The sequence below is a fragment of the Elephas maximus genome, chromosome 3 (genome assembly GCF_024166365.1).
Source record: "Elephas maximus indicus isolate mEleMax1 chromosome 3, mEleMax1 primary haplotype, whole genome shotgun sequence".
In the NCBI taxonomy this organism is placed as follows: Eukaryota; Metazoa; Chordata; class Mammalia; order Proboscidea; family Elephantidae; genus Elephas; species Elephas maximus.
In genome coordinates this window covers 73,011,679-73,030,286 of record NC_064821.1, presented here as the reverse complement: position 1 = coordinate 73,030,286, position 18,608 = coordinate 73,011,679, and the positions used below count along the sequence as shown (strand labels likewise).

The following is an 18,608-nucleotide window of genomic DNA, read 5'->3' as shown; positions in this document are numbered from 1 at the left end:
TTACCTTACCGCTATCACTTCTTTGGAGTCACTGGGTGGTACAAATGGTTTACACACTTCACTGCTAACCAAAAGGTTGGGGTCCACCCAGAGCTGCCTGGGAAGAAAGGCCTGGCCAACTATTTCTGAAAAATCAGCCATTGAAAACCACATGGAGCACAGTTCTACTCTGACACACACGGGGTTGCTACCTGATGGCAACTGGTGGTGGTGTCCCTCCTCTGCTCAGCACCTTCCTACTTAGGTAATGCCCAAACATTTCAATCTGGCACACAGATGGGCCTTTATGGGCTTCTCGGGCCACTCCCACCAGGCAACCCAGGCTTCAACTGTAATCACTCACTTTTCCTCAAATATGCTTGTTTTTATTTTTCTTGTACTTTTGCATATGCTGTCCCCTCTGCTTGGAATGCAATGCCCTCCCTTGACCTTGTGGTGAACTATTACACACTTTCAAGACCAATTCAAACTTCACTTCCTCTGAGAAGCCTGTTTCCAACAGTCAGAGCATCTGTCCCTTGTGCTCCCCCAGAGCCCCGGATGCATGTTTGCCTCAGCACTTACCTCTCTGATTCGCTTATAAGGTGTCTTTTTCTTCCAGTCATCTATGGAAGGGACAGTATCTTCTCATCTATCTGTTCCAGAGGCACCCAAAATATTTGTTAAGGAGTTCGTCTCCCAGACAGTACTGTGAACTCATCTGGGTACCTTGCAGCCAAAGGCTAACAAGGGCTCAGGGAACGTGGCCTTAATAGATGAGAGTGGCAATGACTGTCTTCCCTCCTCCCAGCCCCTGAACTCTCCATCCTATGCCCCTAGGAGCCAGGTCACCTCCAAGCAGTTTTGTTTCCACTCTAGCACCTGCTCACACACTTTCCCTGACCTAGGGTTCCCCGCCCTTCCTGATCCAGCCCTTGCTAACCTCTCCAGTCCCACCCCATCTACGTCCCGTTTCCTTATCATTTCTGCTGTAGGCTCGCTCTGCTTACCTTCCCCCAACACACCAGATGTCCCAAATCTCTGCTATTGCATGTGCCCTTTCCTCTCCTTGGAATGCCTCCCCCCTCTTCTCCACCTGTTAACCATTGCCATCAAGTCAATTCTGACTCATAACCACCCTATAGGACACGGTAGAACTGTCCCATAGGGTTTCCAAGGCTGTAATCTTTACAGGAGCAGACTGCCACATCTTTCTCCTGGGCTGGTAGGTTCCAACCGCTGAGATTTTGGTTTGCAGCCCAACTCTTAACCACTGTGCCACCAAGGCTCCTTTCTTCTCCGCTTAGGAAGTGGCTAATACAACTCAGACTATCTCCTCCTCCAAGAAGCCCACAGAGCATTAAGTACTCTCTCCTGTTATTCTGTACCTTGTAACAGTTGTACTCATCACAGTGTAGTATGACTTGCTTGTTTCTGTCCTGGCATCCTCACCATCTACCACAGCACCTGGCACAGAGCAGGGGCCCAGTGACTGCATGCTGAATCAGGACATCACATTCTGCTAGGACAGTAGCTTGATCTTTCAGAGTTTTGTTGTTGTTTGTTTTGCCTAGTTTTACCTTACCTAGCTGAGTTACTTTGGACAAGCCACTAAAACTAAGTTCCCATTCCTCATCTACAGGAGTGCCATTTACCTCCTAGGGTTGTCATAAAAGTGAGATCACACAAGGCCTGAAATACATATAAAGCAGCATCTGCTAGACAGCAAGAATTCAGGAAGTGGCAGCTATCCCTGGTACCATGCCCTCTGGTGCCTCCTCTCCTCTTCCAATAGAGGAGGCAGCGCCCACTGGGGCCCAGAAGCCACACGTGGGGCTTCTCAGCCAGGAATCCTGCACCTTTGCTCTCAGCCTGGTAGGCAGGAAAAAGGGAAAGAACCACAGGACACAGGCTTGTTGGGAGTATAAAAATAGGACTTTTTTTTCCTCATAATCACATCAAATATCAAAGAAAGAAAACAGTACGTAACAAAAATACAAAGCTCTGGTGGATTTGTTTTTTTTTGTCTGCTTTTTTTTTTTTTTTGTCCCCCGCCCAAACCTCCCCAACAGCCCCTTGCCAGGGAGCCCCTGTCTGAAGCTGAAGCCTGGGTGATGTCCCTGGGGCCGCCCTGGGGCTCAGGAGAACCGGTGATCCAGGTCCCTCTGAGCGCTGGCCGAGTACGAGTAGGCCTTGCCCAACACCAGGCGGTCCCGCAGCAGCTTGAAGAAGGCGTAATAGTTGCTGAAGAGGATGAGCGCCAGTGAGATAGTCTGGTGCCACTTCTCAGAGGACACTAACGAGTAGAGCTGGTAGACAATAACAGCACCCTCCAGCAGCAGGAGAATGTTGAGGATCCGTAGGGGTTTGCTGAAAAAGAACTGCCCAGGAGAGGGTGGGCATGGGCTGGAAGAAATGCTCCAGAAACCTGTCTCTAGGCTGAGGGTTCTTGGTGGGCCACTAAAGGGGACAAATAAAGGGGCACCATGCAAACCTGGATGGGAAGGAAGACATTGTAGGATCGGACTTGGACTTTGCCACCTCATCTGCCTTTCTTTGGATGTTCCTTCTGCTAGGACTGCCGTTTCCCAGATAAGTCATTCAAATTCCTAGTCAACTTCTACCTCCTCCAGGAAGCCTTTTTTGAGAGGTCTTATCCCTCTCAAATTCCTTTTCTAGTCTAAGATCAGTACATATTAATACGTGATCCTCCTGAGTTATTGTCAAGCCTCAACAATTAAGAATCTTATGACACAGGCATGGAAAGTTATTGTAAACTCTGCAGCTTGAGTTACCCACAACTTCACGTGTAGCATTCCCAGCTAGGCCAGGAGCTTCCAAGGTGCATGGCCACGTCTCACTCTTACCTGGTGTTTACAGGGCCAGGTAGAGTGGAGAGACTCAAAAAATATTTCTGATCAGTTCAAAAGAGTACTCAGTTGTCTCGGGGTCTTGATTCTGTGGCGGCCAAGGTACCTAAACCTTAATCTTAAGAATTGCTTACAGTATGGGGGAAGAGGTGGCAGGAAATAGGAGCTGACATAGAGACCTGGATGCCAGGCCAAGCTCTGCACCTGACGGGCTGCAGGACCTTGGGCAAGTCCTTTCTCTTCCTGGGCCTCAGGTTTCTCTTCTATAAATCGAAGCTATCAACCCAGGTCAGTGATTTCTCATAGCCCCAGGTTCCAGGGAGGTTCCTTAGGGGCTACAGCAGGGGTGAAGAGGAAGCAAAGTGGATAATGTATGACCATTCAAATAGAGCAGTGCCATGATGTTTGGACTCCGGGCTATGACTGGGTTGGAAAAAATAATTTTTATAGTAAGATAAAATGAAGGCCACTAGCCTAGATGGTTTTGAGCAGCCCTTTCAATAGTATTGGGCCCATAAGTCATCAGTACCCAAGTTTCTCAGCAAGGCACCCCTGAACGAATTAAACTCTCTAAGCCTATTCCCAAACCCAAAACCAAATCCATTACCGTCGAGTCGATTCCGACTCATAGCGACCCTATAGGACAGGAGAACTGCCCCATAGGGTTTCTAAGGAGCAGCTGGTGGATTTGAACTGCTGACCTTTTGGTTAGCAGCCAAACACTTAACCACTGCACCACCAGGGCTCCAAGCCTATCCCAGTATCTGAAAATGGAGACAGCCATGGTGTTTCTCTCACAAAGGTTCTGGTGAAGACTGAATGGGAGGAGGCATGGGAAGTGTTTAGCACAGTGCCTGGCACAAAATAAGCACTGATTATAGTTGTTGTTTTTACTACCAAGAACTGTTCCTTTTACTGTCTCATCTTCTTCCCTCTCCACCCAATGTTTTGAAAGATCTGCTACTACCAAGGGAGCTACAGTTATTAAGTGATCGTTTGTATGGTTGTCCTTGTGCTGCATGCGTGCATTGTCTTCCAAAATAGCTTGGGGGATCATGCATTAGGAACCTTTCTCTCGCTATGACATCACCTTCCTGCCTGTTGATCTTCATGCCCTCTAGATCAGGCCCAGGGGGAGGAGACTCACGTGGAAGCGGAAGTGGGAGACGTCAGAAGGGACAGCCACATTGTAGTGGCCGACTGCTTTGTAGACGTTCTTGCTGTGCTTCACCAGCACCCCCTGCGGCCACATGCATTCTTCAGTCCACCTGGAGGCACAGCCCAACAGTACCCCTTACCCTCAGCTTAATAATAAAAGGGCATACCAGAAGATCGGGCAGGGGGTGACCACCAGGACTCTACTCCCATTTCTATCCCTTAGACACAGTGACTTTTCTGTGTCCCAGTTGCCTCTAATGGTAAGAGTCATAAGAAATTCACTGCATTAGGAGTCAAAAGGTCTTGGATTATCACTAACGTCTGAGGGATTGTCAAGCAAACCTTGTGCCTCTCTGGGTGCATTTTCTTCATCTAGTCGCCTCACCTCTAGCCTCCCATCAGTCTGCCACACAGCTACCTGAGTGATCTTTGTGAAATACCAAGTTGAACCTGACCCTTCCTTTTCTTAAAGCCCTCTGAAGCCTTCCCAATGCCCTTGAGGTCAGGTCCAGGCTCTCCAGCATAGCCTCTGAGGCCCTGTGTGGCCTCCCCACAATCCCTACCACACAGCTCATACGCAAGCCATGCAGACTGATTCTCGTTCCTCTAGCACACTGTACTGTTCATGTCTCTGCATAAGCTGCTCCCTCCACTGGTCTGCCCTTCCTGATTGCTGCCTTCTCCTTCTAGCAAGCTCTTTTTTCATCTTTCAAAGCCCAGGCTCCTCCAGAAAGCCTTTTTCAAACTCCCCACAGAGTTCAACATTCTTCAATTGTTCCTGAATTTCCTGCTACTAGTTCACTTTCTCCAGCGTTTTGTCATTTACTTATTTCTCTGTCTGTGTCCCTTACTAGGCTAGGAGCTCTTGAGAAAAAGGAGTGTGTTCAATTCATCCCTGCGTCCTCAAGCATGCCACAGGCCTGACACAAAGAGGCCTGGTGAGTGTATGCCGGAAGAAGGAGGTGGTGGGACCAGTGAGCTCTTTCTTACAATGTTTTGTGAGAACTCCCAGGAACCCCAAGGTTCCTGGGCCAGAGGGTTGAAAATCAGTCTGTAAGCAACCCTTTCTCAATCCCATACCCCTGCCTTGCTAATTAATTCAACAAGTACTTATCATGTTATATGCAACAGCATGGATGAACCTCACAGACAATATGCTGAATAAAAGAAGCTAGACACAGATTATCTACTGTACGATTCCATTTATACAAAGTTTTAGAACAGAAAAACTATCCTATAGTGAAAGAAAGCAGAAAGGTGCTAGTCTCAGAGTTAGGGGGTAACTGGGAAGAGCCACGAGGACATTTTCTGAGGGGCTGGAGGTGGGTTACACAGGTGTATAAATTCAAAGAATTGTTATACTTAAGATTTGTGCATTTCATTCTACGTGAATTGTACTTAGAAAACAAAAAACTATACACTCACAAAAAAATGTACTGCGTGCCTATTATAAGCCAGATGTTACTCTGCTGGGAATGAAGAGACTCTGCGTGCTTAATGAGCAAGGACACTGGCCTCCAGGAACAATTTAGTCCTGGAACGACAGGTAAGTAACTACGCAAACCCAGCAGACAGTGTTAAGCACAATTATCGGGGCTGTGGGAGCTTAAGAGGAGTCCTGTGGGGTGCAAATGGTTAAGCACTCAACTACTAACCAGAAGGTTGGCAGTTTGAACCCACCCAGAGATGCCTCGAAAAAAAGGCCTGGTGATCTGCTTCTGAGAGGTCACAGCCTTGAAAATCCTATGGAGCAGCTCTACTCTGCACACATGGGGAATCCGCAAGTCACAATCAACTTGATGACAACTGGTTTTATTTTGGTTGGGAGCATAAGGGAGGGGCACTGAACCCATGCTGGGTGGTCAGGGAAGTGTTCCTGGAGGAAGCAAAGCGCTAGAAGACAAATAGAAGTTAGTCAAGAAATGAAGACTGGAAAGGGCATTCCAGGCAGAAGGTACATCATGTGCAAAAGCCAGGATACAAAAGTGCAGAAAGCACAGAAGGACCTGAAGAGGTTTAGTCTGGCTGAAGCAGAGGTTAAGGTGGGGTGTGGCATGAAAGAGGCAGGAAAAGCTGACAAGACCCAGTTCATCAGCTGGGAAGCCATGCGAAAGAGCCTGGATCTCATCTGAAGACCACGATGAGTCATGGACAGGTTTATCTTCATACTTAACAACGTTCTATTTTTCTACTCCTCCCTACACTCAGAGCCTGAGGTTTAGCCAAGCCACCTTTTTGCCCATTCAGCAATGCACATTCCTTTCCTGGACCACCTGGTCAGAGCCTGAAAGGGGCCCTGATTGGCATGGAGAACAAACACCAGGAGAAGGCTTGGCCTCTGGCCTTCCTTTGCATCTCTGCTCCCCTGGGTAGACCCATCTCTATAAAACTGACCTAGGGGCCTCCTCTCTGCCAGTCCTTGTGCTGGGCCCCACCCCGCTCTGATTCTACCTGTCCCGGGGTCTTGATGAGGCTCTAAGGAGCTTCCAGTGTAATGGGGGAATATAGGCAGAAAAACTATATAACCTGGGATGAAAAGCACTGTGATGAAATGAAGGGTTGTAGAAATGCTGGGCACCCTCGAAGGATGAGCCAGGCTGAGAAGAGGACAGCCTAACACCTTAGGGCTCCTGAACAGGGTTACTTGTTTCTGCTTTGGGTGCATCCTGTGGCTAAGCCTCTCCCCTACCACCCCACCATCCTATTTGTGTACATGGCTATCTCCCCCAACTAACTGTAAACTCATTAAGGTTCTCATTTTGGTCATTTCTTCCCTATGGCCCTCCTCCTCTGGCTAGGGCTCACCATCAGTAGAAAACAGTGCCATATCCTGTCGCCAGACTGAGGTTTCTAAAGCATACCTTGGAATGATCCCTCCACTTCAAAACCCTCTATGGCTCCCCTTGCCTATAGGTCAAAGTCCAAGCCCTTTGCCAATACATAGCACTAGGCCTGATATGGATTAAAACAAACAAACCCATTTCCATCTAGTCAATTCTGACTCATAGCAACCTTATAGGACAGGGTAGGACCGCCCCATTTCCAAGGCTGTAAATCCTTATGGAAGCAGACTGCCACATCTTTCTCCCATGGAGTGATTGGTAGGTTTGAACTGCCAAGCTTTCAGTTAGCAGCTGAGTGCTTAACCACTGCACCACCAGGGCTCCTTTTTGGTTTGGAATAGGTGAAAGTAAACGTCTGCTGAAACAGTAAGTGATTGAATGGATGAGTGAGCATGTGAGAGAAGGAGTGACGGAATGTAAGAATACTTGAGCAAGTCAATGAGTGAAAAACGAGTCAGTGAATGAGACAGTTAATGAGTCCATGAATCCTCTGCCTGCCCCCTCCCTATCTCCAGTACAAGGCAAGTTATCCAAGGACAGGGAACATGTCCATCTTGAGCCCTGCCACACTTTACTATGGACACAAGGCCTAGCATACAAGACAGGCTCAATAACTATTTGCTGACTCGCTGGTTGAACGAATGAGTTATGAGTGAGCGGGCGAGTGACTTCAGATCCTGACCAGGAGGGGTGGGACTGGGCAGAACAGGGTGGGGTGGGGAGACTCACGGGTGCTGCAGCACGTTGGAGCACAGTGCTGGGTCCACCTTCTGCCAGCAGCCCAGATGGGCAGCAGCCTTGTGCAGCAGGTCACAGTAGCTGGCAGGCAACAGGTGCTGCATGAGGATCACTGAAGTGCTGATGGACACCAGCAGGAAGAGCTCACAGGACCAGCGCTTGTCATAGTAATGTGTGTTCTGGGGGTGGTGGGAGGTGGGTGAGGCCTGGGACCCCCATGCAGGCCTCACTCCCCTTCCCTGCCCTCATTCTACCTGCCCTGGGAGTCAGGACAGCCCTGGTAAAACATCAGGGTGGCCTGAAATGAAAGATCAAAGATCTAACAAGGAAGGCTTAATCACGGACTCATACTCTGTGCCTTCTAGTCTATTTCCTACAAAGAAAAATTGTTCCAGCTGCCCCCACTCTGAGCCAGAGAACAGACTTTGGAGTATAAGAGACCCAAGTTCAAATCCTCACGGCTGCTTATTAGCTCTGTGACCTTGGGCAATTCATTTAACTTCTCTGTTTTAGTTTTCTCACCTGTCAAACAAGGGTAACAGCAATCACTAACTACCTCTGGGAGGCGTTACCAAACCCACTCCGATCAAGTCGATTTCAACTCATAGCAACTCTATAGGACAGAGCAGAACTGCCTCATAAGTTTCCAAAGCTGAAGTCTTTCCGGAAGCAGACTGCCACATCTTTCTCCTGTGGAGTGACTGGTGGATATGAACTGCTGATCTTTTAGTGGCTAAGTGCTTAACCACCGTGCCATCAGGACTCCTTGAGAGGTGTTAAAAAACCAAAAAACCTGTTGCCGTCGAGTCGGTTCTGACTCATAGTGACCCTATAGGACAGAGCAGAACTGCCCCATAGAGTTGCCAAGGAGGGCCTGGTGAATTTGAACTGCCAAACTTTTTGGATAGCAACTGTAGCACTTAACCACTACTGACATGTAGGAGAGTTATAATACATGTGAAAGCTCCTGCCACATCGCAGGTGCTCAAAAGACATTAAGTCTTCTCACACTCTAATCACTCAGTACAGTTCATCCTTACAGAAGTGTTTCAAGCCTACTGTCAACTGAGGAGGTACTTCCCAGGAGGCCATATAAGCAAAGGAAGTGAGCAAAGGCTTTTGGAGTCATTCAGATCTGGATGAATCCTGTTTCCCCCTTAATGATAAAGCGGGACACTGTGACATGCTAAAACAGCCACAGTGAAATATGAAGTCACTGCTCTTTGTTATCAAGTATTATGAACACCAGTGCCATGTCCTCCTCAATGCCTGGGTGGCCTTGGGTAGGTCACTTCCTTTCAAGGAGCCTAAAATGGAGACAGTAGTCACTCTAGCCCACCAGAGGACAGCAGATGGGAAATCCCACAAAAAATGGCAGCTGTTTATGCAAGCAGGAGGGCTCACGTGAGGCAGACAGCAGGATCGGGCCCCAGGCAGACACAAGCCCCTTCCCTCGCTGGACTGAGCAACATACCTTCACAAACCAGACAGGTACAAAGGCCACATAATAGGCACTCAGCATGGAGCTGACAAGCACTTCCTTCATGCGCCAGTTGAAGTCCATCTTGAGGAACTCCACCTCACTACGAATGAGGCTGGGAGAGAGGCAGCAAGCGTGGGTGGGCATGGTTTCTGTGCCATACAGCTGCCGTGTGTGCTGCTTCCATGTTTCCCGCAGTGTCAGCAGGTAGTCCCGGCTCCGAGATAGGCTGTTGACTGCCTCCCGGGGTCCCACAGAGGCCATATGGCTGAAGAGGTTTGCTTTTCGGAGGTCACAGTTCAGCTGCAGGAACGGAATGTACATCCCAAACCTGCTGGGGAAGATGGCGGTGAGGGCAGGCCTGCCCATGGGCCAAGACTCAATCCTCGGCCGCTGGGGGAAAATCTTCCCTCCCCAGGCCTCAGCTCTCCAGGTTGCTGAGAGGGGAGAATTTACTCATCCTTCCATTCTTCCATCTTCCCATCCAATGGTCAGTCATTCAACGCATGTATTAGCATTGAGTGTGTGCTAAGCATCGTGCTGAGCACTGGGAATACAGTAGGAAGCAAGGGTCAAGTCCCTTCCTTCACAGTGAATTAAACTAAGCAGAAAAATGACTACTCTGACAGGTTAGAAGTTAGAAGGAACTTCACATGCAAGATGGTAATTTCCTCCCATCCCCTCCACGCAAGACATGACAGTATAAAAGTAGAAAATAAATCCATATCAGCAAAGACAATGGGAGTGGGAGTCATTAGTATGCAAGTGATTTGAACAAATTTAAAGAGCAGATCAAAACACATTGAGAGATGAGGGGAAGCCATCATCTAGAGAGCAGCGCTGTCCAATAGAAATATAATGTGAGCCACACGTGTAACTCAAAATTTTCTAGTAGCTACATTAAAAAAAAAAAGATGAAATTAACTTTAGTATTACATTCTATTTAACTCAATATATCCATATTATCGTACTAACATGTAATCAATATTTATTTAGATATTTTACTTTTTTTGGTACTAATGAAAACTTTTTTTTTTTTTTTTAAATCTATGAGTTTTTTTTTGTTTTTAATTCTGGTAAGATATATACCACAAAAAACTTGCCATTTCAACTACTGTTAAGTGTACAATTCAGTGACATTACCCACATTCCCCATTCTGGTATATATTGTACACTTACAGCATATCTCAGTTCAGATTAGCCTATTTCAAGTGTTCAATAACCACAGGTGGCTAGTAGCTACTACACTAAGTGGCATAGGTCTAGAACATGCTATGAGAGGCCTACGGGAGGGGTGGGAGCTTCTCTGTTCAGAGGGATCCCAGACAGAATCTGCCTTGAAGTGGGCGGATTCAATAGAGGGTAGAAAAGAGAAGCAGGGCAGAACAAATGGGATTAAATAAAGATCTGTATTTACTTAGAAGAGTCAGTCCCATTATTCCCCTACTTACCTCATACAACCCACCTAACAGATTCTTCTCTAAAGAAACTGAATAAACTGAAGACAATTGGGGTCTCTAATGGAGGCAATCAGAATTGAGTCAACGGCACTGGTTTCAATGGAGACATCTAGAGTAACAGCCCCCCTCTACCTGGCCTTTAAAAAAAAAAAAATTTTTTTTTTTTTTTTTGGCCTTTAGGAGCCCAAAACTTGGCAATTAGCACCTAATCCACTCATTCTAAAGTAAAGCTTGCCAATCAGTGTGCCCTGCCTATGTACTGTTCTTAGAACTCTCAGTCAAACCTCTTACCCACTTACACAAAGCCAGAGGGAAAGAAAATGGACTCCAGCTACTCAGTCCTTCATTCTTAAATATAAATACACAATTGAAGAAACTAACTATACTGGGGAAAACCAGCATGAAACAGAAAAGCTGACCCCGGTAGCTTTTGAAGCAACTGAAGGAACATAAGACACTTTTAAAACAAGAACAGGATGTTATGAGAAAAGAACAATCAGAAAACAAGGAAGAGGCCTTAGAGATGAAAATAAGATGGCTGAAAAAAATCTCAATAAAAAAGCTGAAAGATAAAGTTGAAATCTCTGTGAAAGCAAAGCAGAGAGAAAAAGAAAGAAATGGAAAATATGAAGGACAATATAAGAGAAAACAGATGACTAGTCTATGAGTTCTACCATCTGATGAACAGAGATTCCAGAAAGAAAGACTAGAAAAAATGGAGGGGAAGATATTACCAAAGAAATAATAGAAGAAAATTTCCCTGAGCTGAAGACATACCCAAATCTCAGGTTTAGAAAGTTCTAGAGTAATGATAGGATGAATCACAAAAAGTTCTACACCAGACACAACCTTGAGAAATTTCAAATAATCAAGATACAGTACTCCTAAAAGCTTTCAGAAAGAAAAAAACAAGTCACTACAAAGGAGTTAGAATACTAGCATCAAATTTCTCACTAGCAATACTGGATGCTAAAGACAACAGGACATCTTCAAAATTTTGAGGGAATATGAATTTGAACTTAGATATCTACATTCAGCCTAACCATCAATTAAGTATGAGGGCAGAATAAAGACATTTCTTAACATGCAAGTTCTTGCAGTGTATATACCTCCCACATACCCATTGTTAAGGAAATTACCTGATAATGTACTCCAGCAAAATAAGTGAGAAAACCAAGAAAGAAGAAAACATGGGATCCAGGAAACAGTGGATCCAACCCAGAAGGGCAGCAAAGGGAAGTCCCAGGCTGAGAGATGTACACCAGGCCTAAAGAGTAACCACCAGACTGGAGCAGGAGGATGGAGGGATCCAGGAAGGATGTCTTTGGGGGAAAAAATGGACTCCAGGCAACAGGTAGCATGATTGAGAGGCTGGATAAACTTGAGGATATGTTGAAGGCCCATCATTCTTTTGTCAACAAGAAAAAAGACAGGCAATTAGAAACTCCAAAAAATAAATAAAAATAAAAAGCTGTATAAGAAAAGTTACAATCTAAATATGAAGCAAACTAAAATGTGACATGATTTTAAGCAATTGATGGAATGTAAGAAAAGAGAAACCATTTGACCTTGAGACTAGGAACATTCTTTTCTAAGAGGTTCAAGATTGTAACTCGGTAACTACAGAGAAGGAATGTTACCTATGCACACTACTTGGCCCTGCAGTGAATGGTAGTCATACTCATAATAATATCAAGGCTACTTACTGATTTTTAATTTTTAAAATTAGACTTAGATGAAGAATGGAAAACTTTAAAGTGGTTATATAGAAAAATGTGAATGTCAAACTTAACAATATTAAAGTATAGATGTCAGGAAGTGAGAGGAGGAAGAAGGAAAGGTAGATGGATAAGGTTCCTAATATCTTAAAGATACTGTCTAGATAGAACAAGAAATTGAGATATACTTATATTAATGACAAAGATAACCAAGAGATGAACTAAAAATAGTACCAGCCTCAAATACTGGGAGGAGTAAGGATGGGAGAGTGAGCTAACTATTCATCTGTCATTGCAGAGAATCTGTGTGTATACGTGTGTGGCGGGGGGCGGGGGGCGAGTTGCTTAAATATGCATAGAACATTTATTTCCAGAAGGATACACAAGAAGATGGAAACACTGGTGGTTACTTCTTGAAAGGGAAACTGGGTGGCTGGGAGATAGGAATCAGGATAGACTTTTTCACTCTATATTCTTTTATACCACCTGAATTTTAACTATGTAAACTTATTATCCAATTATAAAATCCAAAAACAAAATTTTAAAAAGAACAAATAAAGGTATAAGGATGCTAGAATTATGGAGATAATGCCAAAAATACTTAAAGCCGTAAATAGTGAAAGAGAATGCTTTTAAGAAGTAGGACTAAAAATCTGAAGGGTGGGGTTGTAGGCTACTACTTTTCATTGGAAGCTTTATAGCATTACTGGACTTGATTTTTTACAATGAATTTCTATGATATTGATAAAAATTTTTAAATAAAAAGAAAAATATGAACATTGGGTGATACCTGTATTCAAGGAAATGCGGACTCATCAGGTAATAACCAGAAAGTGTAAAATTAAGGCAACTGTTGACAATATTAATTGGTACAACCTTTTTGGAGGGCAATTTGTTAATATTTATAAAAAATGTAAATAGACATACCTTTTGGTGCTGTAATTCTACTTCTGGGAATCTGCTGTACAGAAATATTGGACAAATGTGCAAAACAATGTTCCCTGCCTTATTGTTTTAAATAACAAAAAGCTAGGAATAACTCAAAAGTCCGCCAGTAGAAGACAAATAGAGCAAATTGTGAAAAATCTATATAATGGAATACTACAGAGACCATTCAAACAAATGAAGCAGAATTATATATACTGCCATGAAAAGACATCCAAGTGATACTGATTATATAAAAGACACTGTAAACTGTTTAGCATCGTGCATAGTATGATCCCGTTTTTGTTTTAAAAAATGTGTATGTACTTACACAAAAAAAAAATTTGGAAGGATATATTGCAAATAATGGTTTCCTGGGGGACTGGGATTACCTGGGACTTTCATTTTCCATGTTAAAATTTCTGTAAAGTTTCATGTTTTTATAAGACACATATACCACTTTTATAATGAAAAACTAGATATAAGAAAAAAAACTGAAGCAAGTGTGATGGGGCACCCATGCCTATGCTCTTTTGGTCATCCAGAATAGAAAGGGAGGAGAGTCTAGCTGTGAAACTTCCCAGGGACAGGGCTGGCCCAGCCTGAGGAAGCTCATAAATCAGAAAGCTCAGGGGTTGGGAAATGACTGCTAATGTCAGGCAGCCAAGAGCCTAATCCAGGAGCAGCCAGCAGGATGCCTCGCCAAATCCCGCCCTGATTCTAGGCCAGAAAAGGACAATCAGTCCTGGCAAAAAGGAGGGAATGAGTAAAACAGACACAAAGATAGACAGACAGACACAGACACACACACGCGCTTCACGCACAGTCACATAGAGACATGCACGCATGCAGGCACACAGCCCCAGAGGACACACCGGAGGAGATTACACAAACACTGAGACACACAAGAGAGAAACAGGAAGATTAGGAACCAGAGAGGGGGGAAAGGAAGAGACAGAGATGAACCTGTGCATTTCCCTCGGGATAGATCTATCCTTTGGGATAAATACTGAGATCTGAGTCCTGTTCTGCATTCCCCCTGGGTGGGACATTGGGTAAATTATGCTACCTCAGTTTCCTCTCCTGCAAAAGAAGGCTAATCATCCTGATCTCACTGGGATGTCGTCTGACAATGTGAGGGGATATTGCTGCTGCCCTGCCCATGAGTTTTCCCAGTTTGGGGGCCTGCTGACCCAGCCACACTCAGGGCAGAGGTCAGGGGCTGGGTGCTAGGCAGGGAATGGGGAGGTGAGGGGTACTCACGGATAGCAGAGGAACAGGAGGTTCAGGAAGGAGTAGGTCCTGAAGAGGTGGATGAGGGAGCGGCACAGACTCCAGCCTGTTGCCGTGAGAACGGTGAATCGGGTGAGGAACAGCAGGATGGAGCGCAAGAGGGAGACCTTCCCCCTCTGAGAAGCCTGGGTCAGGGCAAGATAGGATGGGATGGGGTCTTGGATGGAGGCTGAAGGGGCTGTGCCCAAATACCACCCAGCATGACTTGTGGTCCCACCCAGGGAAAAGTGGGACAGCAGGCTGGGCAGAACCCGGCAAGGCAAACCCTTCTCCTTGAAGTCTAGTACACTCCAAGAGCTGACGGGATGTGAGAAATGTTCTTCAACCAAGTCCAAAGGGAGCCCCAAGAAAATGCTTCAGAGTTGAAGGGCTGGGCATATGGGTGTCTCCTTGACACCCCAGGGGGAAAGGGGAGTCCCATAATCCCCAGGCAGCCTCTAGGACCCAATCACCTCCTTCACGATGGACCCAATGAAGCGGCGGCCCAGAACGATGGTGGTCACCATTAGCAAGTTGAAGTCGATCAGGTGGAAGTTCTGTCAGAGGGCAGAGGCCTGGGGGTCAAGCAGGCCCCCTGCCCACACACCGGCTTTTAACAACCACCTCCCCCTGCCCAGTCCTTTCCACAGGGACTGTCCCCACTCTCTAACCTTCATAGGCCTCCAGCTGAGTCAGGCCAGGAAAGTACCTAGAGGAGTAGAACAGGACCCAGAGGAGGGAAGTGGGACAGTCCCTGGGGATAAGAGAGTGGTGTGTGAGCTCTCTTATTCTGATCACCCGGGCCCTGTCCCTGCACCTCTCCTGCTGCACAGAGCTCCGTCCACCCCTTAAAACACTCATGTATGCACACAGTTCATCTCCCACAGGACTTAAGACTTTTAAGCTCCTTTAGGCAAAATCTGGGTTGCCCTTAGAATGCCTCGTACGGTACTGGGCACACTAGGAAACGTTCAGGAATTCGTCACTCTCCTATTCCTTCTACACCTCCCATACCTAGCACGAGACCAGGCACACAGGGGTGCTTGATAGTTTATAGTGAGACCAAATGTCACACCCATACATACACAGCTGACCCTGGCTGGACACCTACCAGGGAGGTGTGGGAAGGTGGGTGGGAGGGCGGATACCACCACACTGTCTTGTAGATGTTGATGTAGTGAACGAAGAGGGCTATGAGCTGGCAGAAGAAGAGCTGCAACTCAAACAGAATGCTGGCCTGGACTGGCAGCTCAGGGATCTTGCAGTGCTGCAGGGGCACGACCGTCTGGGTGGCCAGTGGGGGGCTGGAGAGGCCCGTCCCAGAACTGCTCCTGGGGGTGGGGAGGGAACAACATCAGAAGCTGATCTGAGTACCTACCAGGAAAGGTTTCTGGGGCACAAGATTAGGGGGTAGGATCAGAAAAGTAGCTCATGGCAAGGACAGAGTCCTCTTACTCCTGCCAAAAAAGCCAACAAAGCCTCTTCCTGTGGCGCAGAGGTTAAAGTGCTTGGCTGCTAACCAAAAGGTTGGTGGTTCGAACTCACCAGCCACTCCTCGGGAGAAAGGTGTGGTAGCCTGCTTCTGTAAAGATCTCAGCCTTTGAAACCCTATGGGGCAGTTCTACCCTGACCTATAGGGTCACTATGAGTTGGAATCAACTCAACAGCAGTGAGTTTGGGTTTAATCTTGTTCAGACCTTCCAACAGTCCCAGGATGGAAAGAATTATTAGATTATTTTACAGATAAGGAAAAAGAAGCCCAGAGAGGACAGGCAGCTTGTCCAAGCCACTAGCAAATCAGGAGCAGAACTGTAATTAGAACCCAGGCCTTTGGGCTTATCCCACTGCTTCTGTCCAAATGACCACCCTCAGCTAGTTCACTCTGGATCTTTTCTGCTGTTCACTGCCTCTAGGCCTGCACCGGACATCTGGGGTATCTCATCCTGGAGCCCAACCAGAGTCTTGTTCACAGTGTCCCTGTGAGCCCACAGTGAGAGGCAAGAGACAGAAAGGTGGTTTACCTGGTGCGGGAACGGACACTGGTGACCGAGGCACTGGAGGTGTGGCCCCCACCAGAGCCCCCTGAGGATCCTGGCTCGCAGAGTGGATTTCGACAGTAGGATGTCCTGTTGGGACCTCTTCGTCCTCCTGTGGGGCTCAACATAAGGCAGATCCTCAAGCTGAGGGGCATATCATATACCAAGAATAACAACAATGATACTGGCTACCAGTTACTTGGTGGCTCATTTTATCATTTAATTTTCATCGGGGCCTATGATCTGGCCCCTGACTACCATTCTCTGCCTTGCCCCCATACTGCAGCCATCCTGGCTTCTTTGCTCAGCAAGCTAAGCTGGCTGCTACCTCTTGCATTTGCTATACCCTCTGTGTGGAGAGCCCTTCCCTAACTGCAGTTTTTTAAGTAGCTGCGCACATCACCCCCTATCCTATTTCTTTCTTCCCCCATAGCATTTCGCTCTGTGAAATTATCTTACTTACTCATTTGCTAACATATTTATCCTCTGTTTCTGCTACCAGAATGGAAGGTCTGTGAGGTCAGTAACCTTATCTGTCTTTTTCACTGCTGTGTCCCCTACCACAGTGTTCAGCATAAAGTAAGTGTCCAATAAGTATATGTTGAGAAGTGAATGAAAGGTAGGTTTTCACAAATTAGGAAACTGAGCTTACACTGCGTCACAAGCAGTCCTGGGGTCTGGGTCCCATGCTTTCAGCTCTGGTGGGCACAGAGCCCCATCCAGATACTACAAGTTTCTGGTGGCTTACAATTCTGAGTAGTCTTGAGATAGCTTTTTTTTTCCAGAGTCCCAAGATCCAGCTCAATGGGTACTCAGTGGGCCTGAGCACAGAGTCAAGTATGTGGGTTCAAAACAGACCCACTATTTCCCTAGACTTAGTTGTGTAGTCCAAGCCCCCAGGTTCCACCTTGCACAAAACTCCTTAGTACCACCCTAGCTCCTAATCAAAATTACAATCTTGTTCACACCCCTTCACAGATGCACAGCAGCCTCCACTTCCCCGTGCCCTGGCTCCTCAGTTCAGAAGCTTTTCCCACACAAGTCTCCAAACAGTACTTGTCCAGGAGCAATCCCCTAGACCAGAAGCTCTGTTCATACACTATTATATTCCGTTTATTAAATTCGGGAGCACACTCAATCTAGAAGCTCTGCCCGCACCCACCTCTTCTCTTCAGAAGCTTCGCACCCACATAAAACCCCTCAACCCAGAAGACCCGCCTACACAGAACTGCCAGCCCAGAAACCCTGCCCACAGGCCTATAAAAACCCTCTCTGCCCAGAGGCACCGCTCCAGAATGGAATCCCTTAGTCCATAAGGCCGCCCCCCGGCCCACCGCCTATAGCTAAGGTCCTACAGCCCACAAAGTTCGCCGCCCACCACAAGCGCCTACAGCCCAAATGCTCCGCCCATAGCACTAAGGCCACGCCCCCACGACGAAAACCCGGCTGCCCCATCCTGCCCTGAAGAACAGGTCCTCACCAAAGCTCAAGCCCCCACAGGCCCAATTCATTTTAGAAGCTCCGCCCACGCCCTAATGTCCCGCCCCCACAACAGAGCCCCACCCCGCAAACGACAGGAGGGGGCGGGGTCCCGTCTCCTCCCGCATCCCTTCCCCCTCCCCTGGTCAGGCGCCTGTCCGCGTGGGGCAGCAATTCGCAGCACGGCCATCCTGACCCCCACGCCCGCTCGTCCCCGCGCCAAGCCTGGCCGTTCTGCTCACCCATCTCCTCCCCCCGGCGCTCTCCGCTTCGCCGCCGCAGCTCCTGCGGGCAATATGTCGGAGGCGACGGCGGCCGGGAGAGGACTAACCGCCGCAGCCCAGTCCCCGGGTATCAGCCGCGCGCTCCCGCCTCGCCGCTAAATTTGCATACAAGGCGGGCTAGACGCTGGGAGCGCGCTTCTTAAAGGGGCCGCCAGGACAAAGGCGGTGCCTGCGCGCTCTTTGTCCTTTGGTCCCCCCTCTCCCTTCCTGCTGCTACTGCTGAAGATACCCATGAGGGAGGGGAATCCACCTCCTGCCCTTCTCTTGCTTGCTCTCTCCCAGCATCTATTCAGGCCCGAGGAAAGGGCCCGGAACCACTTCTCCGTTCCTGCCCAAGATAGTCTGTCTCCAGCTGCCTTCCTTCACC

General features: G+C 47.2%; 1 protein-coding gene across 2 annotated transcripts; it reads right to left on the bottom strand.

Moving 5' to 3' along the window:
* Positions 1 to 1,903: 1,903 nt before the first annotated feature.
* Positions 1,904 to 18,324, bottom strand: TMEM39B (transmembrane protein 39B). Of its 2 annotated transcripts, XM_049878592.1 has the most exons (9): positions 18,200 to 18,324; positions 16,464 to 16,590; positions 15,554 to 15,773; positions 14,916 to 14,999; positions 14,434 to 14,588; positions 9,063 to 9,399; positions 7,580 to 7,767; positions 3,997 to 4,117; positions 1,904 to 2,360 (listed from the first exon to the last, which is right to left on the bottom strand). In XM_049878592.1, the coding sequence occupies exons 1-9, from the start codon at positions 18,201 to 18,203 to the stop codon at positions 2,118 to 2,120; spliced, it is 1,479 nt and encodes a 492-aa protein (XP_049734549.1). In that variant the 5' UTR covers positions 18,204 to 18,324; the 3' UTR covers positions 1,904 to 2,117. The 2 variants fall into 2 exon arrangements, with proteins under 2 accessions (XP_049734549.1, XP_049734550.1); XM_049878593.1 differs by lacking the exons at positions 16,464 to 16,590; positions 18,200 to 18,324 and adding an exon at positions 15,114 to 15,196 and having other exon boundaries at positions 15,554 to 15,642.
* Between the last annotated feature and the right edge of the window lie 284 nt (positions 18,325 to 18,608).

Bases quoted from the DNA above. Each gene is read 5' to 3' on its own strand.
- TMEM39B (XM_049878592.1), bottom strand. The intron at 15,774-16,463 runs GTAAACCACCTT...CCCCACCCCCAG, and splicing joins AGTGTCCGTTCCCGCACCAG to GAGCAGTTCTGGGACGGGCC. The intron at 15,000-15,553 runs GTAGGTGTCCAG...GCCCTCTGACAG, and splicing joins CACCTTCCCACACCTCCCTG to AACTTCCACCTGATCGACTT.